Consider the following 23248-nt stretch of genomic DNA (forward strand, 5'->3'; position numbering starts at 1 on the left):
ATTTAAACCTTCTTTTACAGTTGGAAAACAAGTGTCATTTTTACCGAAGTTAGCCGTGGTTGGAGACATTTACATTTAGCGGCATTTGAAAAAGGCCTCAATCGAATGGAAGTCTTTTGAAAGTTCTACTACCCCACTAACGTGTTTCATTGGCAACGGGCGCCATCTTGTGTCCATCAGCCCTCTAGACTTCAGTAGCCTATTTAGTCTCATTTAAAATGAACGAGTTCCAAGTTCATTTGAAAATGTATTGACATATTCCCCACAATCTAATTTAGATTGTAGATTAATCATTATGTCACTTTAGAATCAGGTTAAAAATGACATGTTATGAGATGTAATGTTTTATTTGAATGCATATTTACAAACAAGTAACAGCCTTACATAGTGTATTCATTTAAATATATAGATATTCTTCAAATGCATACTTTGCCTTTTAGAGCATAGTGTCCCTGTTTAAAAGAATCAAAATATCACAGTATACAATAACATACAACAGTCTTCTGAACATCAACCTCTCATATTTACAGGTATACAACCTTTCCCAATCACTGCTTTTATCCAGTCATTTAAATGTGATAATGTGCCTTTCTGTTTTTCTTATAGAAATACATACTGTACCTGTTGTCTTCAGACAATGAAAGGTGCCATGGTCAAGAACAGTTCATTCATTCGAGGCAGCTTATCAAAACGTATTTTCGCTGAGTAATACAGTGAGTAACCAATAGCACAGTAACCCAATAGGCTACATTTCAGGTCACCACCTACATGTGATCAAACCAATTGACACAGACAGTTTGTGTCATGCAATTGAACATCATTTTAGCAGTCCGTTCAAAGTGAGTTATGGCTGCCAGATCATTATCCATATAGATTCCTTATTCTTTATACATTTTAAAAAATAACCTTCATTTAACCAGGAAGTCCCATTATGGACAGGAGACCTCTTTCTCAAGGGGGACCTGGCTAAGAAGTGCAGCTCAATAAAAAGAGCTCACAAAACAACATTCAACAGAACAGTACATACGCTGCAAAACATCAATCTGAATATGAGTTAGTGGTTGACCTGTGCGTTGACCAGGGCATAGTAAGCCCCCCCTTTAGCCATGAGGTCAGTATGTGTACCCTGCTCTGTCACCTGACCATACTGAATTACCGCTATCTGGTCTGCGTTCTGAATGGTAGACAGGCGGTGGGCGATCACGATGCAGGTGCGGCCCTGCCGGGCGGCGTCTAAAGCCTGTTGGACAATCTGGGGGAGGGAGGGATAGGGCGGGAGAGGAGGAGGGAGGAAACAGAAAGACAGAGAGGTTATTTGGGAAGGAGGGAGAGGACATACTGTGTGAAGATAAGCTTTTGTGTGTGACCAGGCCATTAAGTAATTAATGAATTAATGAATAGGTAGAAAATGAGATGGTCGGCACTCAATGTCCATGTGACTTACCTTCTCACTCTCTGTGTCCAAGGCGGAAGTGGCTTCATCCAGCAGCAGTACTTTAGGCTGCCTGACCAGTGCTCTGGCGATGGCTATCCTCTGTTTCTGACCTCCAGACATCTGGGTCCCCTTGTCCCCAACCCTGGTATTGTATTTCTGACAAAAACAACAACACAATTTATAATGTTTGTCTATATTGAACACTTTTAAAATATAAATTCAAATATGAAGTCATAACAGCCCGTCTTGGGCTAGTCAATAGCTATTCTATATGAATATCTGTAGAGACATTAGTTTCAGTTCTACTGTGACCTCACCAGTGACATTTTTTGGATCCCCTTTGAGAAGACTTCAAATATCATCCTACAGCTACAGCCTATCATGTCTCCTCCCATCTCCCTCACTATACTGTTACTATACCTCTGGCAGGCCCATGATGAAGTCGTGGATGTTGGCGTTCTTGGCTGCCTCCTCTATCTCATCCTGGGAGACCTCTCTGCTGTTGTCCCCATACTGGATGTTCTCTGAGATGCTGCAGTCGAACAGGATGGGCTCCTGGGACACCAGGCCCAGCTGAGACCTCAGCCACGACAGGTTCAGGGTCTTAGTATCCACCCCATCCACTAACTGAGACACCACAATAATACCAGAGTTAGGTCAACCCCTTTATTAACTGAGACACCACAATAATAACACAGATATAGGCCAACCTAAATATTAAAATGCTAAAAAGTGGCCTAACAGTTTTACTATATTTGTTGCATTCCAATTCACAGTATACTGGTTTAGCACTTTGCAATAGTTTTGAAAGCGTGCTTTATATTACATTTATGATTAGATTATTTTTGGTGTTGGTCTCACCACTTGTCCTTCAGCAGGGCTATAGAAGCGCTCCAGTAGTTGTATGGAGGTGCTTTTACCACAGCCACTCTCCCCGACCAGGGCCAGGGTCTGACCAGGCCCCACTGACACGTTCAACCCCTGGAGAACCCTCACATTCTGACGGGTCGGGTATGCAAAGTGGATCCCTCGGAACTCAATGTCCCCGACAAAGTCCGTCTGGAAAAGACAACATTTTTCTTCCAGATTATTGTCCCAGAAAAAACACAATGTTATATCATTGTTTTTATGTTTCTATTGGAGTAAGACACATTATATCTCACTCACTGGCTTCTCTCCCTCCTCACTGTAAATGTCAATCTCTGGTTTCTTCTCCAACAAGCCAAGAATTCTCCCTGCAGCTGCTTTCGCTTTGGCAAAGTCAGGAGCAAAAGATGCTGATTCTCCTATGTTCATGGCAGCAAATATGATCACAGAAAACACACTGCGAAAGAAAAGGACAATGTTGTACTATCACTGCCACTATATCGGCAGACCCTGGTCATGACCCAACTCAACGAGGCTGTCTCAGGGAGATTTGGGATATGCAAAAAACACACGTGCATTAATACACATGTGTGAAATAGGACAAATATAAGCACCCACCAAATGAATGTTGTAATTATATTATTACTATTATTTTTATATTACCGTGTAGTGACAATGTGGCAGCCAAGGGTTCTAGTCAGGGTTGGGGTACATTCCATTTCAATTGCATTCAATTCAAAACCCAATTCCAACACCACATTTTCCTCATTGAAAAGCATTGAAGACAACTGGATTTGGAATTTCAGTGTACTTCCTGAATTGACTGGAATGTAAATGGAATGTACCCCAACCCTGGTGTGAATGTATTCATTTTAGATATAACAGTACCAGAATGTATACTCACAGGAAAACATTTTCATATTCTGTGTGACAGTGAGCAATAAGCCAGGACCCAAAGCGGAAGATTGCAGCATTGACCATGTAAGGGATTGCTTGGGCAACGGCAAATGTTAGTCCGTAGATGGGAGCCTTCACCAAACCGTTCCTGATGTAATTCAGTTGAAATCTAATCAGTACTTGACTGTAGGTCATAAGGTCAAACAATCCAAAAGCTGAGTCTATAACAAAGTGAATAACTGTACTCTTACTGGTATGGTCTTTCTAGACTGTCCATGAACTTGTGAAAGAAGACGTCCTCCCGTGTCAATCCAACAACTGTCTTGAAGTTTTCAACGGTCTCTGTAGATATCTACCAAAGATGAATAAAGATTTATTGACGTTTTATTTGAACACATGGTATCACACACTGATATAGCCCACTGTCTCAAAGTGCCTTGTAATTAGGGTTGCATAATAGCAGTAACCTTCCTGAAATTCCCTGGTTATCCAGATATCCTGTTCTAAAGTTTCCCTGATTTTCTGCTTATTCCCTCCTGATTCCGGAAAACCTAGAACTGGGATTACTAGAGAATTTTGGAAACATTTGCAACCCCAATTGCAATAGAAAGTTGATGTTAACCTTCCCAGACTGCTCCAGGGCACCCTGGTCTTTGGAGGCGTGGCCTGCCATGGCCCTCATCTGAATGAAGTTGGCTCCAATGAGGAAGGGCACACAGGCGAGGATGAGGAGGGTGAGCTGCCAGCTGTGGATGAAGGCCACCACAATGGCGATGGTGAGAGCACAGACTGTGTTGGTGGCCAGACCCAACCTAGACCCAGTCGCCTGGTGGTGAGGAGAGAGGAAACAAGTAGGTTCCATCCATTATCAGACATTGCAACTCTAAAGAACGCAACTGTAAATGTACAGCATATGTACAGGTAGACATTTTAAAGATTTGTACAGTAGAATGAGTCTGAATTGACATGGACTTGATGTGATAGATTTGGATCGGTATCTCAATGTGTAAATCAGAGCATTGTGCTTTACCCCTTTAACCAGAGATGCATCGGTGGCCAATCTGGTGGTTAAAACTCCCACTGCATTGTTGTTGTCATCAAACCATCCAATCTCCTGTAAGGAATGCATTTTAGCAAGGTTCTGAGGCAGAACACTGCAAAGTGGCAGTTCAGAATCTTAATTTTAGCAAGGTTCTGAGGCAGAACACTGCAAAGTGGCAGTTCAGAATCGCAATTTTAGCAAGGGTTCTGAGGCAGAACACTGCAAAGTGGCAGTTCAGAATCTTAATTTTAGCAAGGTTCTGAGGCAGAACACTGCAAAGTGGCAGTTCAGAATCTTAATTTTAGCAAGGTTCTGAGGCAGAACACTGAAAAGTGGCAGTTCAGAATCTTAATTTTAGCAAGGTTCTGAGGCAGAACACTGCGAAGTGGCAGTTCAGAATCGCATTTTAGCAAGGTTCTGAGGCAAAACATCACAAAGTGGCATTTCAGCATCGTCCTTTTGCTGGTATTATCAATACAGTAAAGTAAATTAGCAATGACTAGTCAGTCTTTTTAAATGTATGTACAATTGCTGAAGTATATATGTTCCCGCATGACAGTTCATCCTACCTGTCTCATCATGGCATGGAATACCTGCCTCCTCAGCCTCATGGTAAGAAGCTCTCCTGACTTTCCAAACATGTAACCCTGAAACATAGAACACACAGCAGAAATGTACCCAACCAGACATACCCACAACATATTAAAGGTTTGAGATAGTGCACTGTATAGGGCATAGGTTGCCATTTTGGACACAGTTTAGATCTATAAATTAGAAAACCTTTAAGAAGTAGGTGACAAAAGCCACTCCTCCGATGAGAAGGAAGAGCAGGGAAAACATCATGGTTTTCTGTCGTTTGACTTCCGGGTCAACCTCGGAAAACACCTAGAGAAGGTCACGGGGTAGAGAGAAACCCCCCCAAAATAGATAACAACAGAAAATGAAAAGGCTGCTTTGGAAAATAAGACCCAAAACGCTCCAACCAACGACCATCAAATAAATGATGTGGAAAAATTAGACCACCTCGTTTTAATCAAACTCAATGAAGACACCTAGGAAATGTGAATGGTCTCTGCAGTATTTAACAATGCTTCATATTATGAACACAAGGAGGTGGTCTTGTGAAACACTTACCCCAATGATCTTGGCGAAGATGATGGCGACACAGGGATAAACGGCTCCCCCCACCAAGCTAGACAGGGTTCCTACCAACATGTACGGCCACTCGGGCTTGTTCAAGGCCAGGATTCTGGTGAAGGGGATGTCTGGAGCTTCATCTGGTTTATTTTCCTTCTGTCATCAAACATTGTCATCAATGACAAAACTAAATGACCAAGGACCAACATGATGTAACAGATCTTATTTCTGATGACAATGAACTATCACTATATACAGTAGGGTGGCAGGTTCGAATCCCCGAGCCGACTAGGTGAAAAATCTGTCGATATGCCTTTGAGCAAGGCACTTAAACCTAATTGCTTCTGTAAGTCGCTCAAGGTAAGAGCTTCTGCTAAATAACTCAAATGTAAATGAATGCAACCATACATTATAAACCTTTCATTATATACACCATACATTATAAACCATACATTATATACACCATACATTATATTCACCATACATTATATTCACCATACATTATATTCACCATACATTATAAACCATTCATTATATATATACACCATTCATTACATATATACACCATTCATTACATATATACACCATTCATATATACCATTCATATATACCATTCATATACACCATTCATATACACCATTCATTCATTACATATACACCATTCATATATACCATTCATATATACCATTCATATACACCATTCATTACATATATACCATTCATATACACCATTCATTACATATATACACCATTCATATATACCATTCATATATACCATTCATTACATATATACACCATTCATTACATATATACACCATTCATTACATATATATACCATTCATATATACCATTCATATATACCATTCATTATATATATACACCATTCATTACATATATACACCATTCATATATACCATTCATATTTACCATTCATATACACCATTCATTACATATATACACCATTCATATATACCATTCATATATACCATTCATTATATAATAGGTATGATGATAGTTTAGCAATAGCACTATAACAAAGCCATGTTCCTATATAACACATAAAGGACGTCATAAAGGATTATCTATGTAATAGTACCTTCTTGTCCTTCTTGGACTTCTTAGATTTCCTCCTGGTTGGTTTCATTTCCACACGGCCGCTGCTGATTGAGTTCTTTTCAAAGCCGCCATTTTCTATTCCTTCCTCGTTTCCCACTTCCAGCTCATCCATGTCAGATGAGTCATATAGGACCGAATCCAGATCCTCATATTTAGGAGGGTTGTCCTCTTCCACAGGGTCCTCTTCATCTTCCTCTGGCTTCCCTTGACTCTGAACAGACAAGGTGTGATAGTGGATTTGAACATGTTACACACAGAGCCTGTTTATTACTGATCATTATTCATATAGAAACAGGCTTGATAAGGTATATTGCTCTGATACTGATGATATACGTCTCTAAATATGACTCTGATCAACATGATTTAGACGTTGGCTGATTCTACTGTTGAGGCAGAGTTGGGGCCCTGGTGGTCAAAAGCAGTGCACTATAAAGGGAATAGGGTGCCATTTGGGATGCAGTGAGCGTGATACAGTACCTGCTGCATGACCAGAGAGTAGTAAACCCCCTTCTTGGCCATGAGTTCCCTGTGTGTTCCCTGCTCCACCACCTCTCCGTTGCTGAAGCCAGCGATCACGTCAGCTGTTCTGATGGTGGACAGGCGGTGGGCGATCACTATTGTGGTGCGGCCCGCTCTGGCCTATGGGAATGGGAGGAGACAATATTGCCATCATTTGTTCCAAATAATTTTTTTCATTACGTCTTCATTTTCGCTGAGATGGATTCCAACAGGATCTCATGGATTCACTCTGATTCTTGACGTTTGTCAACTGCTGCAAACGTGAACTTGCAAGGCTGCAGTCAAACAAATTGAATCAGGCTATTAGGTTGCGCAAAAGCAGGTTTGCGAACAACCTTAACCATTGGTCTGGTCCTCAGGGAGGGTACTGACCTTATCCAGAGCGGCCTGAACGACCGACTCACTCTGGGTGTCCAGGGCGGAGGTGGCCTCGTCCAGCAGGAGGATCTTCGGGTTTTTGACCAGGGCCCGGGCGATAGCTATCCTCTGCTTCTGTCCTCCACTGAGCTGGGCTCCCCGCTCCCCCACCATGGTGTTCAGCTTCTGTTAACGCCACATGAAATGGGATGGAGATGAAATAATCTTGTCCATTTGGATAACATCATCACTATTAGTCCATTTGGATAACATCATCACTATTAGTCCATTTGGATAACATCATCACTATTAGTCCATTTGGATAACATCATCACTATTAGTCCATTTGGATAACATCATCACTATTAGTCCATTTGGATAACATCATCACTATTAGTCCATTTGGATAACATCATCACTATTACTCCATTTGGATAACATCATCACTATTAGTCCATTTGGATAACATCATCACTATTAGTCCATTTGGATAACATCATCACTATTAGTCCATTTGGATAACATCATCACTATTAGTCCATTTGGATAACATCATCACTATTAGTCCATTTGGATAACATCATCACTATTAGTCCATTTGGATAACATCATCACTATTAGTCCATTTGGATAACATCATCACTATTAGTCCATTTGGATAACATCACTATTTGGCCATTTCCTTACACTGTATACAATTTCAAAACAAATTTTAAAAAACATTTCATATCCCACACAGTCGCCATAGAAACAACATCTGCTGTCCTACTCACTTCAAATCATTTGTACACCATAGATCATGTAATGTATAATACATGTGAAACACTGAAGCCATTGTATGTACTCATTTGTCAGTATGCCCACGTACATCGGGGAGTTTGGAGATGAAGTCGTACGCGTTGGCCTCCCTCACGGCCCGTTCGATGTCCTCATCTGTGGCATCCTCTCTGCCATAGCGGATGTTTTCTGCAATGGTTGTTCCGAATAGCACAGGTTCCTGACTGACGATACCCATATTCTCCCTCAGCCACTTCACATTCAGGGTCCGGATGTCCCGACCATCCAGGGTAATCTGTCAACAAACCAGGGTCATATTCATTAGGCATGCAAAAGTATTTTCTATGCTCATACAGGAGTAATAAAGGTGGGAATGTTGTTTATTATTATTGTTGTTATTTATTTCTTATTTTGATTTATCAGGGGGTGCTGCAGCAGCCTCAGCACCCCTACCACCCTCAGCTATGCAAACAAAACCAACCGCGTTTCTGACAAATTATATACCAACATTACACAAGAGGGCACTACAATACTATTTGACTTTTTACTGAACTGAATTCAACACTAAACCTGATAAACCAGAACTTGGGAATGAGTGTACGTGAGTGAATGTTTGTGTGTCCATTACACATGTGTGTGCATGTGAGTCTCTGTATGCACTATGGGTCAGGTGTTTGAACTGTAATGCGCTCGTGTACTGCATACCTCTCCTGAGGTTGGATCATAAAGCATGTGAGTCCTTCACTGGAGGCTGGTGGGTGGAGCTATTGGAGGACGGGCTCATCAAATGCACTTTAAACACACTTTGAATAAACTTTGATCAGATTTGTTCATACCTCTCCTGAGTCTGGATCATAAAAGCGCTGCAGTAGCTGAATGGTGGTGCTCTTCCCACATCCACTGGCTCCAACCAGAGCTATGGTCTTCCCACGAGGCACTGTCAGATTCACTCCTTGAAGAATCTACAGCGACAGGGAACACATCCCACAACGTATTTAACATGTATTTTTACCTGTCATTTTACAATTGTACGGCTTGTCATTTTGTTTTTGCTAATCCAACTGGAAACTGAAAATTCAACTTAGCTTCTTCCTTATTGTGCATTTTTCAAATCATTTGGAGACAGGTTAGTGTCTGGATCTGGTTCGATTCAAATCCACTACTTACTTTGACATCTTTCCTGGAGGGGTAGCTGAAGTGGATGTTCTTGAATTCAATGTCTCCTCTCACACAGTCTGGTTTGTGACCTTCCTTTGAACTGCTGTCTATGGGCCGCGGCTATGACAAACAAATCAACTCATCAACCGCGGCAGTAGGACAAATGTCTAAATTCGACCTGAGTTCTTGAGATCATGTTGTTCTGAGTGAGTTAGAGTGAGTTCATACGAGTCAGTGCTATGGTGATTCAGGCGTTAAACTGAATACTTCCGCTACCTGGTCAATGGTATTGTAGACTTCATAGGCAGCACCCCGGGCTTTGGCGATGGCTTCCAAGTTAGGCGCACCCTGGCCCAAAGAGAACGCCCCAATCATCACTGAGAAGAAGACCTAAAAATAGCAGCAACAAAGAATGTAATGAAGAAAGGAATTATATTAATATCAGACAGAGTAACAGGTGTGAAGACATTGCAGAGGCCTCTTCACAATAAAAAGTAAATGCATCTGTTGGAAAATAGTAAATTCTTACTTAAAATCTTCCATAAAAGCTTACTGTAATGGTCTTTCCAATGGTGTAGTTTTCAGGCTCGTCTACAGAGAGCTTGGTCCCGTACCAGAAAGCCAAGGCGTACGTCCCAAATATGACAAACTGGGTGAAGCCCATGGACACGTTAGTGGTGATGGCCTTCTTTATTCCAAAGTTTTTAGCCTCCTCCAAGTTTCTTTCATACCTAAAATATATAGAAGACATGCCTAAATAGGGGAATGTGTCTTGATTTTGGTAGATCATATTAATAATTATGGAAAGATCCTGTCACGTTCTGACCTTTATTTCCTTTGTTTTGTATTTAGTTAGTATGGTCAGGGCGTGAGTTAGGTGGGCAGTCTGTTTGTTTTTCTATGTTTCGGCCTAGTATGGTTCTCAATCAGAGGCAGGTGTCATTAGTTGTCTCTGATTGAGAATCATACTTAGGTAGCTTGGGTTTCACTGTGTGTTTGTGGGTGATTGTTCCTGTCTCTGTGTTTTGCACCAGACAGGGCTGTTTTTGGTTTTCCACGTTTATTGTTTTGTAGTGTTCGTGTTTATCTGTTTTTATTAAACATGAATCAATATAACCACACTGCGTTTTGGTCCGCCTCTACTTCACCCCAAGAGAACCGTTACAGATCCACTGTTTTATGCAACACATTAATTAGTTAATAACTGACTAACCTTTCCACAGCTTTCTTCTGTCCATTGAAAGCCACAACTGTCCTGATAGCCACCAGTATCTCTTCAGCCACCGCCCCTGCTTTGGCATAGGCAGACAGCTCCTTACTGGTCAGGGTGGCAAGTATCTGAAATCAAATACAAACTGTTCATGAATACGGTATCTTACAATGATGATCTAAAAATGTCTTTATAAAAGAAATGTGATTGTGGAAAACTGAGAGGATTGGATAAGTATAAACTAGGGGTGGATTTGGGATTGGGCACAAGAGTAGTGATGCAACCACTGTTTAGTGACACATATGAAAACAATATGGCACCTTATTCCCTATATAGTCTATTACTTTCAAGTAGTGCACTATATAGGAAATAGGGTACCATTTGGGATGAAGCTTTTGTCTTTGCAGATCATTGGTAGTCTTACTTTGGACCAGACGGCAGCTGATCCTGCCAGGAGAGGACTGACGGCCAGGATGACGAGGGTTAGCTTCCAGCCGAAGATGAAACCAATGATGAACCCTGACAAGAAGGTGCAGAAGAACTGCACGAACACACAGATCTTGTCTCCAAGGCCTTCGTTGATTGTGTTGATGTCACTGTAGAAAGTATTCAATTATATATATTATAATAATTGACATTATTGAAACAATCTGTAGTTGCTCAATGTGATCAAATAAATAAAATATGACATTGTCTTTGATAAAAAAATAAATCCCAATCATTCATCCAATGTATCAAACTCACTCTGTTAACCTGACGTTGAGAACTCCTATCTGGTGTGTATCAAACCAGGACATCTGTTGGTGGAGGATGGCATGGAAGTATTTCTCCCGGATCCGTTTGGTCTGTTTGGTGGCTGTCAACAAGAACAACATCACCTGAAAGGTCCCCAGCAGGAACACAGCACAACCGATCCCAATGAAGTAATAGGCATGTCTGGAAATTCAAATGTATGTATCACACAGTATGTTTTTAAGCAATAAGCAATGGGGGGGTGGGTTATATGGCCTGTTCTTATGCACGATGCAATGCAGAGTGCCTGGATACAGCCCTTAGCCGTGGTATATTGGCCATATACCACAAACCCCAGTGCCTTATTGCTATTATAAACTGGTTACCAATGTAATTAGATAAGTAAAAATACATTTGTCATACCCGTGGTATACGGTCTAATATACCACGGCTGTCGGGCCAATCAGCATTCAGGGCTCGACCCACCCAGTTTATAATCATAAATAAAAGCCACATTGTATTTACATGAGGATATATTTATGATATAATATATTGATAATGTGTGTCTGTTATCTATTGTACTCATTATCACTTGCCGAGTCATTAGAGCCTCTATATCAACTCCAGGAATTTGAATACATCCGTCAGTTGAGTTCAATAAAGCGCTGATCTCCTCCACAGTGAAATTGGCTATGGAGAAATGACAATAGCAGTAGTCAATGTTCACAATCTGGCGTGCCTAACATATGATATGTGTAGTATAAAACATAATCCACAAATCACCATTATACATGATGAAGATATGCCTAAACAATGCAACCCATAATAGAAATAATCACATATGTATCTCACTGTAATACATGGCCACAAAGGATCCCTGCACTTTATAGCCAATACACAGATGTAAAATCTTAATTTGAGCCAGTTTGCTACAGCAGGAAAATAATCCTGCAGCAACAGGACATGTGGATTATAATGAATGGGCATTGAATGGTGCTGGATTGGATAGCGGCCGTTTTACTAGTTCCTGACCAATTCTGCTGTTTAGTGTGTTTTTTTTTGCATATCCCCCTGTGTTTGATGCTCTTTTTTGTTACTACATATACATTTTACACATGTTTTACATACATGGCAATTTTTTTTATGATCAAAAAACTATTTACATACCGTCAGGAGTCAATTATTTGAGTACACAATATGACATTTCATAGGAAGGAAGTAGAGTTTATAATACAATATGTTCTATATTATTCTCAGAAAATAAAATGTCGTCCCACCACTCACATTGTAGGTCTGTTGCTTGGTCAAGAGTTGTTGATATCGAATACAGTTTTACATAATACATCCCATGCATCAACTGTATTTGCCCGAGCATTGTTTATCACAGCCACGGATCGCTCTATACAAACATTATCTTGAAAATATGATAACCATGTTTGTGGTGAGAAGATTCCAGGGGTAATCGAAGCACTAAGGATAACTTGTTTTGTTGCTGTTAACCCTGCATAAATGGTTATTTTCTGAACCAGCTGCAGTCATACATGGTACTTTTATACACAGTAATTACACAACAAATATATCTGTTTCTGGATTATACACATTACATTTTGGATAGATACTGGATATGTACTCAGACATCTATATAGTGTTTTCAGTAATAACTATCACTGATCATAAGCGTTTTAATCTCACCCCTCTGCTACTCTCAGTCCAGCCCACCTAAATGTATCTCCGTAAGACCATCCTCTTTTGATTTCCACGTGCCATATATCTTTCGACTGTGCTGTGATGTCTTATATGAATTTTGAACCTTTCTAATGACATAGTATCCAAAGATTGTAAGTTAAAGATGAATATTTTCACAAAAATTATTATAATGTTGTTGAATGATTGACTTTCCAAATCTCCCAACAGTGCAAATAGCCGAGTTAATTTTAGCTAAATGTAATAATTTTTCAGCCATTCCTGAAACTGAGACCAGAAACAAACTCCATTGTGCTGATCTAAACTTTTTTGTACATAATGGTTCCTCCATGGTTTGCTATGACCAAAAAGAGCTTCTGGACATCAGAACAGCAATAACTAATCTCGTATTGGATGAGGATTTCTACTTCAACCAGTTGGCGGTGCAGGACATACTTTTCACCCCGGACCAGACCCTAATCCTCTGCACTCGGAGGAGAAAGTGCAAGACAGGCCGACGTGCGGGCACCCTGACAAAACTACAGTCGTGGCCAAAAGTTTTGAGAATGACAGAAAATATTAATTTTCACAAAGTCTGTTGCCTCAGTTTGTATGATGGCAATTTGCATATACTCCAGAATGTTATGAAGAGTGATCAGATGAATTGTAATTCATTCCAAAGTCCCTCTTTGCCATGCAAATGAACGGAATACCCAAAAAACATTTCCACTGCATTTTCAGCCCTGCCACAAAAGGACCAGCTGACATCATGTCAGGGATTCAGTGAATCGTTAACACAGGTGTGAGTGTTGACGAGGACAAGGCTGGAGATCTGTTGACTTTGTGAAGCTCTTTTTTTTCTGTCATGCTGATTGAGTTCAAATAACAGACTGGAAGTTCGGTGGGTGGTGCTTGGAATCATTGTTCTTCCTCGGTCAACCATGGTTACCTGCAAGGAAACATTGCCATCATCATTGCCTTGCACAAAAAAGGCTTCACAGGCAAGGATATTGCTGCCAGTAAGATTGCACCTAAAGCAACCATTTATCGGATCATCAAGAATTTCAAGGAGAGCGGTTCAATTGTTGTGAAGAAGGCTTCAGGACGCCCAAGAAAGTCCAGCAAGCACCAGGACTGTCTCCTAAAGTTGATTCAGCTGCGGGATAGGGGCACCACCAGTACAGAGCTTACTCAGGAATAGCAGCAGGCAGGTGTGAGTGCATCTGCACGCACAGTGAGGCAAAGACTTTTGGAGGATGGCCTGGTGTCAAGAAGGGCAGCAAAGAAGCCACTTCTCTCCAGGAAAAACATCAGGGACAGACTGATATTCTGTCAAATGTACAGAGATTGGACTGCTGAGGACTGGGGTAAAGTCACTTTCTCTGAAGAATCCCCTTTCTGATTTTTTGGGGCATCTGGAAAAAAGCTTGTCCGGAGAAGACAATGTGAGCGCTACCATCAGTCCTGTGTCATGCCAACAGTAAAGCATCCTGAGACCATTCATGTGTGGGGTTGCTTCTCAGCCAAGGGAGTGGGCTCACTCACAAATTTACCTAAGAACACAGCCATGAATAAAGAATGGTACCAACACATCCTCCGAGAGCAACTTCTCCCAACCATCCAGGAACAGTTTGGTGACGAACAATACCTTTGTATTGTTCATGCCAGGGCAGATTGCAGAGGTCTTGAAAAAGAAGGGTCAACACTGCAAATGTTGACTCTTTGCATCAACTTCATGTACTTGTCAATAAAAGCCTTTGACACTTATGAAATGCTTGTAATTATACTTCAGTATTCCATAGTAACATCTGACAAAAATATCTAAAGACACTGAAGCAGCAAACTTTGTGAAAATTAACATTTGTGTCATTCTCAAATCTTTTGGCCACGATTGTACATAGATGAATACATAAACTGCCTCTACCCTCTGTTCTGTTAGCGAACGTGCAAGAGAACAAACTGGACAAGCTCTTTTCGAGACTATCCTATCAATGGAACCTGAAGAACTGTAATATCCTATGTTTCTTAGAGTCGTGGCTGAACAAGGACACGGATAATATACATCTAGCTCAGGTAAGATCAAGGGGGAGGTGAGTGTCTCTGTTAACAACAGCTGGTGAGTGATATTAAGGAAGTCTCGAGGTTCTGCTCACCTGACTAAGAATACCTTAGATAAGCTGTAGACTATACTATTTACCAAGATAGCTGTGGATTTAACACCACAAGCCTAGAAGACGGTGTGTGCCCTCAGACATGGAGGGAGGCAAAGGTAATTCCGCTACCCAAGAATAGAAGAGCACCCTTTAATGGTTAAAACACCTGACAAGGTATTGCAAGGTATTGATGTGTTGAAGATACCGAACTGTTTGTTCAAGCAGTTGGAACACAGTTCGAACACTCATCGGTACAACACAAGTACAACACAAGACATGAACCAGAGGTTTCTTCTCAGTCCCCAGGTCCAGAACAGAGGCTGGGAAACGTACAGTATTAAATAGAGCTGTGACTACATGGAACTCTCTGCCACTCCAGGTAACTCAAGCTAGCAATAAAATCAGTTTAAAAAACAGGTAAAAGAACACCTTGCTGCACAGCCATTTTATATATTTTGTATTGTAATATTAATTGCACTGTTTAGATCTAGATATTGTGTGTATGTACTGATACATAGGCTATGTGTGATGTTTCAAATGTATGCATTTCAGTCCTTGACTAATAATGTGCTGTACTATGTATGATGTTAGTATGTTTCATGTGGACCCCAGGAAGAGTAGCGGATGCTTCTGCAGCGGCTAATGGAGATCCTAATAAATGTCAAATACCAAAACGATGCTGGCACTAAGACCGCAATCAACAAGCTGTATAGGACCATAAGCAAACAAGAAAATGCTCACCCAGAGGCAGCGCTCCTAGTGGATGGTGATTTTAATGCTGGAAAACTGAAATCCTACCAGCATGTCACCTGTGCAACTAGAGGTGAAAAAAACAAAATCACCTTTACTCCACAAAGAAAGATACATACAAAGCTCTCCCTTGCCCTCCATTTCTGCAAATATGACCATAACACTATACTTCTATGCTCGCTTCGAGGAAAGCAACACTGAACCATGTATGAGATCACCTCCTGTTCCGGATGACTGTGTGATCACACTCTCCGTAGCCAGTCTGAGTAAGACCTGAAGGGCTCTTTTGCTCTCAAAACAGCCTCAATTCATCGGGGCATGGACTCTACAAGGTGTCGACAGCGTTCCACAGGGATGCTGGCCCATGTTGACTCCAATGCTTCCCACAGTTGTGTCAAATTGGCTGGATGTCATTTGGGTGGTGGGCCAATCTTGATACACATGGGATACCAGCAGCGTTTCAGTTCTTGACACAAACCGGTGTGCCTGACACCTACTACCATACCCTGTTCAAAGGCACTTAAATATCTTGTCTTGCCCACTGACTGCTCCCCGAGAGCCAATGACATCGATTAAAGCAGCCCCCCGCACCTCTCTGATTCAGAAGGGTTGGGTTAAATGCAGAAGACAACAGTTGTGCAACTGACTAGAGATCCCCTTTCCTTGGCTGAGATGGGAGAAGCTGCCAGAAGGACAAGAGTCTCTACAGCACTTCACCAATCTAGGCTTTATGGGAGAGTGGCCAGATGGAAGCCACTCCTGAGAAAAAAGAACATGACAGTTGGACATGAAAGACTGAGATCATAAGAGAAAAACATGCACAGCTCATCACCTATTTAACACCATCCCTACCGTGAAGCTTTTAAGTGGCAGGGACTGTGAGACTGGATAGAGGGAACAATAAATAGAGCCAAATCCTTGTTGTGAACATGCTTCAGAGTGTAAATTATCTTAGACTAGGGCAAAGATATTTTTGGGGGTGTACTTTTTACCCCAATTTTGTGATATCCAATTGATAGTTAGTGTAACTCGTTGCAACTCCCGTATGGACTCGGGAGAGGCGAAGGTCAAGAGCCATGCATCCTTCAAAATACAACCCTGCAAGCCGCACTGCTTCTTGACACACTGCTTCCTTAACCCGGAAGCCAGCCACACCAATGTGTCAGAGGAAACACTGTACAATTAGCGACACGAGTCAGCGTGCATGCGCCCAGCCCGCCACAAGGAGTCACTAGAGCACAATGGGACAAGGACATCCTGGCCGGCCAAACCCTCTCCTAACCCGGACAACGCTGGGCCAATTGGGCGCCACCTCATGGGTCTCCTGGTATCGAACCCGGGTCTGTAGTGACGCATCTATTTTTATTTTTATTTTATTTATTTCACCTTTATTTAACCAGGTAGGCTAGTTGAGAACAAGTTCTCATTTGCAACTGCGACCTGGCCAAGATAAAGCATAGCAGTTCGACAGATACAACGACACAGAGTTACACATGGAGTAAACAATTAACAAGTCAATAACACAGTAGAAAAAAAAGGGGGAGTCTATATACAATGTGTGCAAAAGGCATGAGGTAGGCGAATGATTACAATTTTGCAGATTAACACTGGAGTGATAAATGATCAGATGGTCATGTACAGGTAGAGATATTGGTGTGCAAAAGAGCAGAAAAGTAAATAAATAAAAACAGTATGGGGATGAGGTAGGTGAAAATGGGTGGGCTTATTTACCAATAGACTATGTACAGCTGCAGCGATCGGTTAGCTGCTCAGATAGCTGATGTTTGAAGTTGGTGAGGGAGATAAGTCTCCAACTTCAGCGATTTTTGCAATTCGTTCCAGTCACAGTCCTATCATGGCAATGCAGTGCCTTAGACCAATATTTTCACTCGGGGGGCTGGGGCAAAGATTTACATTCAAACAGGACAATGATTGCTGACAGAACCAGGAAGTGCTGGAGTCAGTCAACATTCTCAGTGGGGAGGGGTGAAGTATATACAGTAAACATTCACAAGGTGGGATACACTAGCAGGGGGGACAGGGTGAAGTATATACACAAAACATTCACAAAGTGGGATACTCTGGCAGTGGGGACAGGGTGAAGTATAAACAGTAAACATTCTCTGCGTTGTTGGGAAGGACCCGCTCTATTTTTGGCTGGCGTTATGGCAGGGCTAGTGTCAAACTCACTTTCATTTGCAATTTCGACCTCTTAAAACCAGCGCTCTGCTATTGTTAAACTATTGCACAAGGATTGGTCATTTCCCTGTCTTGTTCCAGCTTGCTTGCGCTCAGATGGGAGGGGTGGAAATATTTGAGGTGCGTCCTTAAAAACATGATCAAAGTGCTAATTTCAGGGAGTGCTGGCAGGGATATTTAAGACCAAACAGAAGATGGTTTTACTGATTTATACAGCGGATATCCAGCTGTGACTCACACTGCCCATATGAACATGGAACAAGAGTAATGGGCTTTTGGTGCCTGTATAGGCCTTCATAGTATTTAAAAACATAAAACACTATATTTTCCCCCCATTTCATTTTATTTGATTAAAAACCAAGCATAGCCTCCGATTCTGTCAATGAAGGCTGTTTTCTTTTTGTCCTGCCCATGCAATCAAGTAGGCTAGTCAAGATTGTAAAAGGGTTGGAAACAAATCTTAATCACCAAAGCTTTATTAAAAGATCAAGTTTGAGAGGAGTAATGATGGTGCCTGTAACTGTATTTAGACATTGCCTATTTAATACAAGTGGTTGTTTAGTTTCAAATGTGATTAGCTCTCTTTTTAGCCCTTAGCTTATTGACAACTTTTGGCATGTCCATACTCAGCCATAATGCAATTTACAGTAGGCCTAGCCCCTATATCAGTGTGAATGCTATGTATTTATGTCCACATTGAAACCATGCAATTACTTAGAACAATGAAGACTGGAAACAAGTTCAAGTTGACCTATTTAGCAAAGAGAGGATAGGTCGACATTGTGTTATTTAATTTCTGTAAACTGTTTAACACACTATAATGGACTAACTTTGGAATTGGAGTTAATTCCAAGGTGATACATAAAAGACCATAAATACACAACTTGAATAAACCATATATTTAGCCATTGAGCACTTTCTGAATGGCCAGTGAGGGGCCAAGCCTGACACACCCACAACTAGTTTAATCGTCAAAACTAAGCCCTTTCTCGCCACCGTCAGCACTGCGCCAATCATGTTTGGTTGTGAAAATAGAAAAATGTTTTCCGACAAACCCCCAACCTAAAGCCCTACCGCCAGCATTTAGATTTACCATTGCATTAGGTTTGTTAAAATAGAGCCCTTGTCCTGCGACAGAGTGATCAAATTAAGATTCTACATCTGTACCTTGTCAAACAGAATATGTACCTGTAAGGTTGAGCTGCTGTCCACTTTGTACAAAGCTGTCGGTCATCTGTCCAAACACAACACACATAAGGGGCAGGGCTATCCCGTGGAGGGCAGCACATAGCAGGCCGATTATCATCAGGAGCACCTCACAACCAGTAGCGTAGCGGAACTGCAACCACAACACACATAACAACCACAGTCAAATGCAGCAGACATTGGAATGACTGGAGAATATGAATCTTGTCATGATCACTTGTAACAAATTATCCCATTTTGACATATACTACAGTGTATGTGCAGATTGCCAAAAGATTAGTGTGTATTTCCTACTATTTCTGAAACCAAAATCAGGACGTACCAACTGGAAAAATCCCACTGCTTTGGCTGGTTCTTTTTTCTTCCTTCTTGAAAATGAAACATAGATTCATGAGCAAACCAAAATATATTTAACAGTAATAGCACACTGTAATAGGAGTAAAGTAGGAATGGCAATGTTGCTTACCCGAGGCCCTTCTTTGGCTTGCGTTCCGTGTCAACGGTTGGCTGCCCCTCTGTCATCAGCTCCTGAGGCTTCTTATCCTCATGGAAGGCCAGGTTGGGGTAGCCTTTTGCAAATACCTCTGAATCAATTACCAATGATCAATTAAACATAGACACCATTTAGAAGACACTCTTTGTCCAGCGCGATTTAAAGCGAGGTTAATTGCCATGCTAAAGGACACATGAACAGATTTATCACCTAGTCAGCTTGGGGATTCAAACCAACGACCTTTCTTTTACTAGTCCATTGCTCTTAACCACTAGGCTACCTGCCATCCAATGATACTGCCTGGTCTCATTGATTAGACATAACATAGTAAATGTACATTCGGGACACTCAAATTAGTATGTTAGCTAATCCTCCCCCTAACACTAAATGTAATCCTTTTAGCTAACCCTTCCCCTAACTATTATCCTTTTAGCTAACCCTTCCACTAACCATAACCCCTTTAGTTACCCTTCCTATAACCATAACTCTAACCTTAACCCTTTAACCTAATTTCAAACTTAACCATAACCTTAACCCTAAACCTTACACCTAGCCTAGCTAACGCTAGCAAGCTAGCTAAAGTTAGCCACCTAGCTACCTAGCTAGAATTCGTAACATATCATACTTTTAGCAAATTCGGGAACATATTGATATTTTTCTAATTCGCAACATATAATACAAATTGTAATTCCTAACATGTCATACAAAATGGGTGATGGACATCCACAAAGTAATACATACCATACAAAAATTAACATATCATACTAAATTGATTTTACGATTTACATAGAGAATAATATGAAGTGCTCTGAAACCAGGTTGAACGACACCTCTCACTTTGGTGTACTGACTGTACATAATTATTTAATTTCACTTACTGATTATATCAGTCAACCACAACTCCTTCTAATCTACTCTTAACTTGGAATTCTATGCTAATAAATAAGACCTTAAATGATGTGAGACAGACAATACCCTCAGGGATGGTTGGTAGAGAGTCTGGCATGTCCCCATCCTCTCTCCCCATGGTGAATGAACTCAGACGCTGCGTTCCTGGAATTCAGAGAAAGCGATTTTAAACTGTAATTTCAATATAGTAAATATGAGAATATTTGCGGACCCTAAATAAACGAGTTAATGTACATTTTGAAAAGTGAATAATGATTTCTGTACTAAACAATCTGAATGCTATGCTAGGGCGAGTTGAGGTTGGCCTTCATGTATGCATGCATGTTGTAGTACATGTTTTTAAGCTGCTTTGAACTAGACAAACTTGATTTACATACAAGTTAACTTGTGTAACGTCTATAAACTGTGATGTCATTTAGCAAATAATGACAGTAATGTATTTTAATGGAGGGTTCTTCCCGGAACAGGGAGGCCAGGGACGCTGTACAAGGGTAATGCTCATCAACACTTTCTTTTCTTACTGCAGCTCAAATTATTTTATATTTTCAATATTCATTATGAGACCATTAAACTGCAAATATTGGCAAATGTAGTATTATAGTAATAATATCTTTACATTTCTAATACCGTGTTAAGCTACATATCAAAAAGTGCATATTGGCTTTTATATCTTGTGGAACTAAGTTCAACATTTAAAATGAATGAATCACAATAAGAGGGGTTTTGTCAACAACAACAACTAAATTAAAACTATGGAATATATTTTTTTTAAAGCATGTTGTACCAAATATTGTAGTCTACAAACATAATGTGTACAGATGTGGGCTACTTACCTTCAGAGAATCCAGTATGAGCCTTTTAGACAATCCACAAGCTATTCTCTCAACATAATACCACCCTTACTAATTGTCAGATGAATGTAATCATTCTTTTGGGAGCTGGGAGATTTTATATCGCTATACAGGACAGCATCATCATCAGGTGTCAGGTGTCAGGTTACCTCAAGTTCAGGATCCTATTGACATTCCACACGGCTGGGGGAGGCGCTTCATGACACATTATACAATTCATCAGTAATGACACTTCATGTCACTGATGGCATTATTTCATAGACAGGTCATTTGATAATGATTTATTCTGCCTTCGATGTATGTGATAAGTGTATGAACTTTTGAATTGAAGTTATTCTGACAGGTGCACTGTCACACCTCAAAGTCATGTGGTTGGCATCATAGTTATTTTTCTGTGGGTGTGACAAGCAACTTGTATAATGTGTCATAACCTTTGAAATGCATCCAAGTGCTAATCTGAAATGGTCCTCAACTAGGATCCTGAAATCTCAAAGGAAAAGAGAGACACATCGTCATTGTGAGCTTATTATTATAAATGTTGTTATTTATTTCATTAATGAATATTCAGCATACACATGTGTACCATTGTTCTAATGGCATGATGCATTCATTCAAATTATATTTGCCATGGCCTGCCAAGTGAATATTAGGGTAATCAACAACCTGTTTGAATATTCCACTTATTTTTTAACCTTTATTTAATTAGGCAAGTCAGTTAAGAACAAATTATTATTTTCAATGATTGCCTAGGAACAGTGGGTTTATCTGCCTTATTCAGGGGTAGAACAACAGATTCTTAGCTTGTCAGCTCGGGATTTGATCTAGCAACCTTTTGGTTACAAGTTCAACACTCTAACCACTAGGCTACCTGCCTCCCCACCATGTTTAAATATTAGGATGATCAATAACATGTCTTAATATTAGGCTAATCATACCAATGTCCGAATATTATGAGGATCAATACAATGTTTGAATATTAGGATGATCATGTTTGGCCCCACTATGGGTCTTCTTCAGGACTATGGTTGCCCAAAACACTGGCCCCTCAAAGCCAATGGTAATGTCATACTTCATACATTCATCCCATCACATATCAGTAAAAGTGGAATAAATATAATCCTTAAGTGGAATAAGACCACTCTTACCAGCAGATAGTCTCCCATCAGACAATGTTTTTCGTTTTCAGAATAAAACGTATGATTAAATTAGATGCCAACCTAAGAATCCTGTTTCTTGTTATTTTATGTCCAGAATAATATCTGGACCAAGACTTTAATTTAAATGAGCATTGAAATGTTTAATTGTATTAATATTAACAATCTCGACCCAGTGATCAAGTCAGATTAATCAACCTGACATTGATCTGATTTTCCTTACAGATTTTTTCCACTACTTTATTGCGAATCTCAGGAAAATGTCATTACTTTCATGACATGTTAGTGATCGTGCTACTTAAGATAAATGAACTCTCCTAACACCATGTTGTTGAGGAACTACAGTATGATCTGATTTCGGCACTGAGATATACCTGATGTGTAGGTGTGTGTGCACAACCGTGTGCGTGTGTTTGAATAATGCACAGGTCATGGCGAGAATGCAGAAGATGCTATCTACAATGCATGAGATGCTATCTAGAAAAAACAGGTTTGTCTGACTATTTGGAGAACTGTATTGTTCAACATGTATGAACTCTGAACATACTGGCTTGTATAACCATTCATTCCAGATGGAATTAGATAAACTACTACCTTACTGTT

General features: G+C 40.6%; 1 protein-coding gene across 7 annotated transcripts; it reads right to left on the reverse strand.

Moving 5' to 3' along the window:
- Nucleotides 1-331: 331 nt before the first annotated feature.
- On the reverse strand, nt 332-21603 carry abcb5 (ATP-binding cassette, sub-family B (MDR/TAP), member 5). 7 transcript variants are annotated; one of them, XM_031811917.1, is made up of 29 exons: nt 21474-21603; nt 20707-20784; nt 19705-19822; nt 19561-19606; nt 19221-19371; nt 11844-11937; nt 11260-11451; nt 10940-11111; nt 10519-10643; nt 9859-10036; nt 9582-9695; nt 9315-9425; nt 8984-9109; nt 8239-8442; nt 7386-7556; nt 6972-7133; nt 6475-6705; nt 5376-5534; nt 5022-5126; nt 4811-4888; nt 4230-4313; nt 3822-4025; nt 3451-3551; nt 3207-3347; nt 2603-2759; nt 2297-2494; nt 1856-2062; nt 1445-1591; nt 332-1252 (listed from the first exon to the last, which is right to left on the reverse strand). In XM_031811917.1, the coding sequence occupies exons 2-29, from the start codon at nt 20756-20758 to the stop codon at nt 1055-1057; spliced, it is 4026 nt and encodes a 1341-aa protein (XP_031667777.1). In that variant the 5' UTR covers nt 20759-20784; nt 21474-21603; the 3' UTR covers nt 332-1054. The 7 variants fall into 7 exon arrangements, with proteins under 7 accessions (XP_031667777.1, XP_031667781.1, XP_031667780.1 ...); XM_031811921.1 differs by having other exon boundaries at nt 335-1252; nt 19561-19603; nt 19705-19807; XM_031811920.1 differs by having other exon boundaries at nt 335-1252; nt 19705-19807.
- Nucleotides 21604-23248: the final 1645 nt, after the last annotated feature.

Source organism: Oncorhynchus kisutch, unplaced genomic scaffold (assembly GCF_002021735.2).
Source record: "Oncorhynchus kisutch isolate 150728-3 unplaced genomic scaffold, Okis_V2 Okis02a-Okis13b_hom, whole genome shotgun sequence".
In the NCBI taxonomy this organism is placed as follows: domain Eukaryota; kingdom Metazoa; phylum Chordata; class Actinopteri; order Salmoniformes; family Salmonidae; genus Oncorhynchus; species Oncorhynchus kisutch.

Bases quoted from the DNA above. Each gene is read 5' to 3' on its own strand.
- abcb5 (XM_031811917.1), bottom strand. From the start codon at position 20,758: ATGGGGAGAGAGGATGGGGACATGCCAGACTCTCTACCAACCATCCCT. The intron at 9,426-9,581 runs GTAGCGGAAGTA...TGTTTGTCATAG, and splicing joins TCTACAATACCATTGACCAG to CCGCGGCCCATAGACAGCAG. The intron at 2,495-2,602 runs GTGAGTGAGATA...TGTCTTTTCCAG, and splicing joins GTGAGGAGGGAGAGAAGCCA to ACGGACTTTGTCGGGGACAT.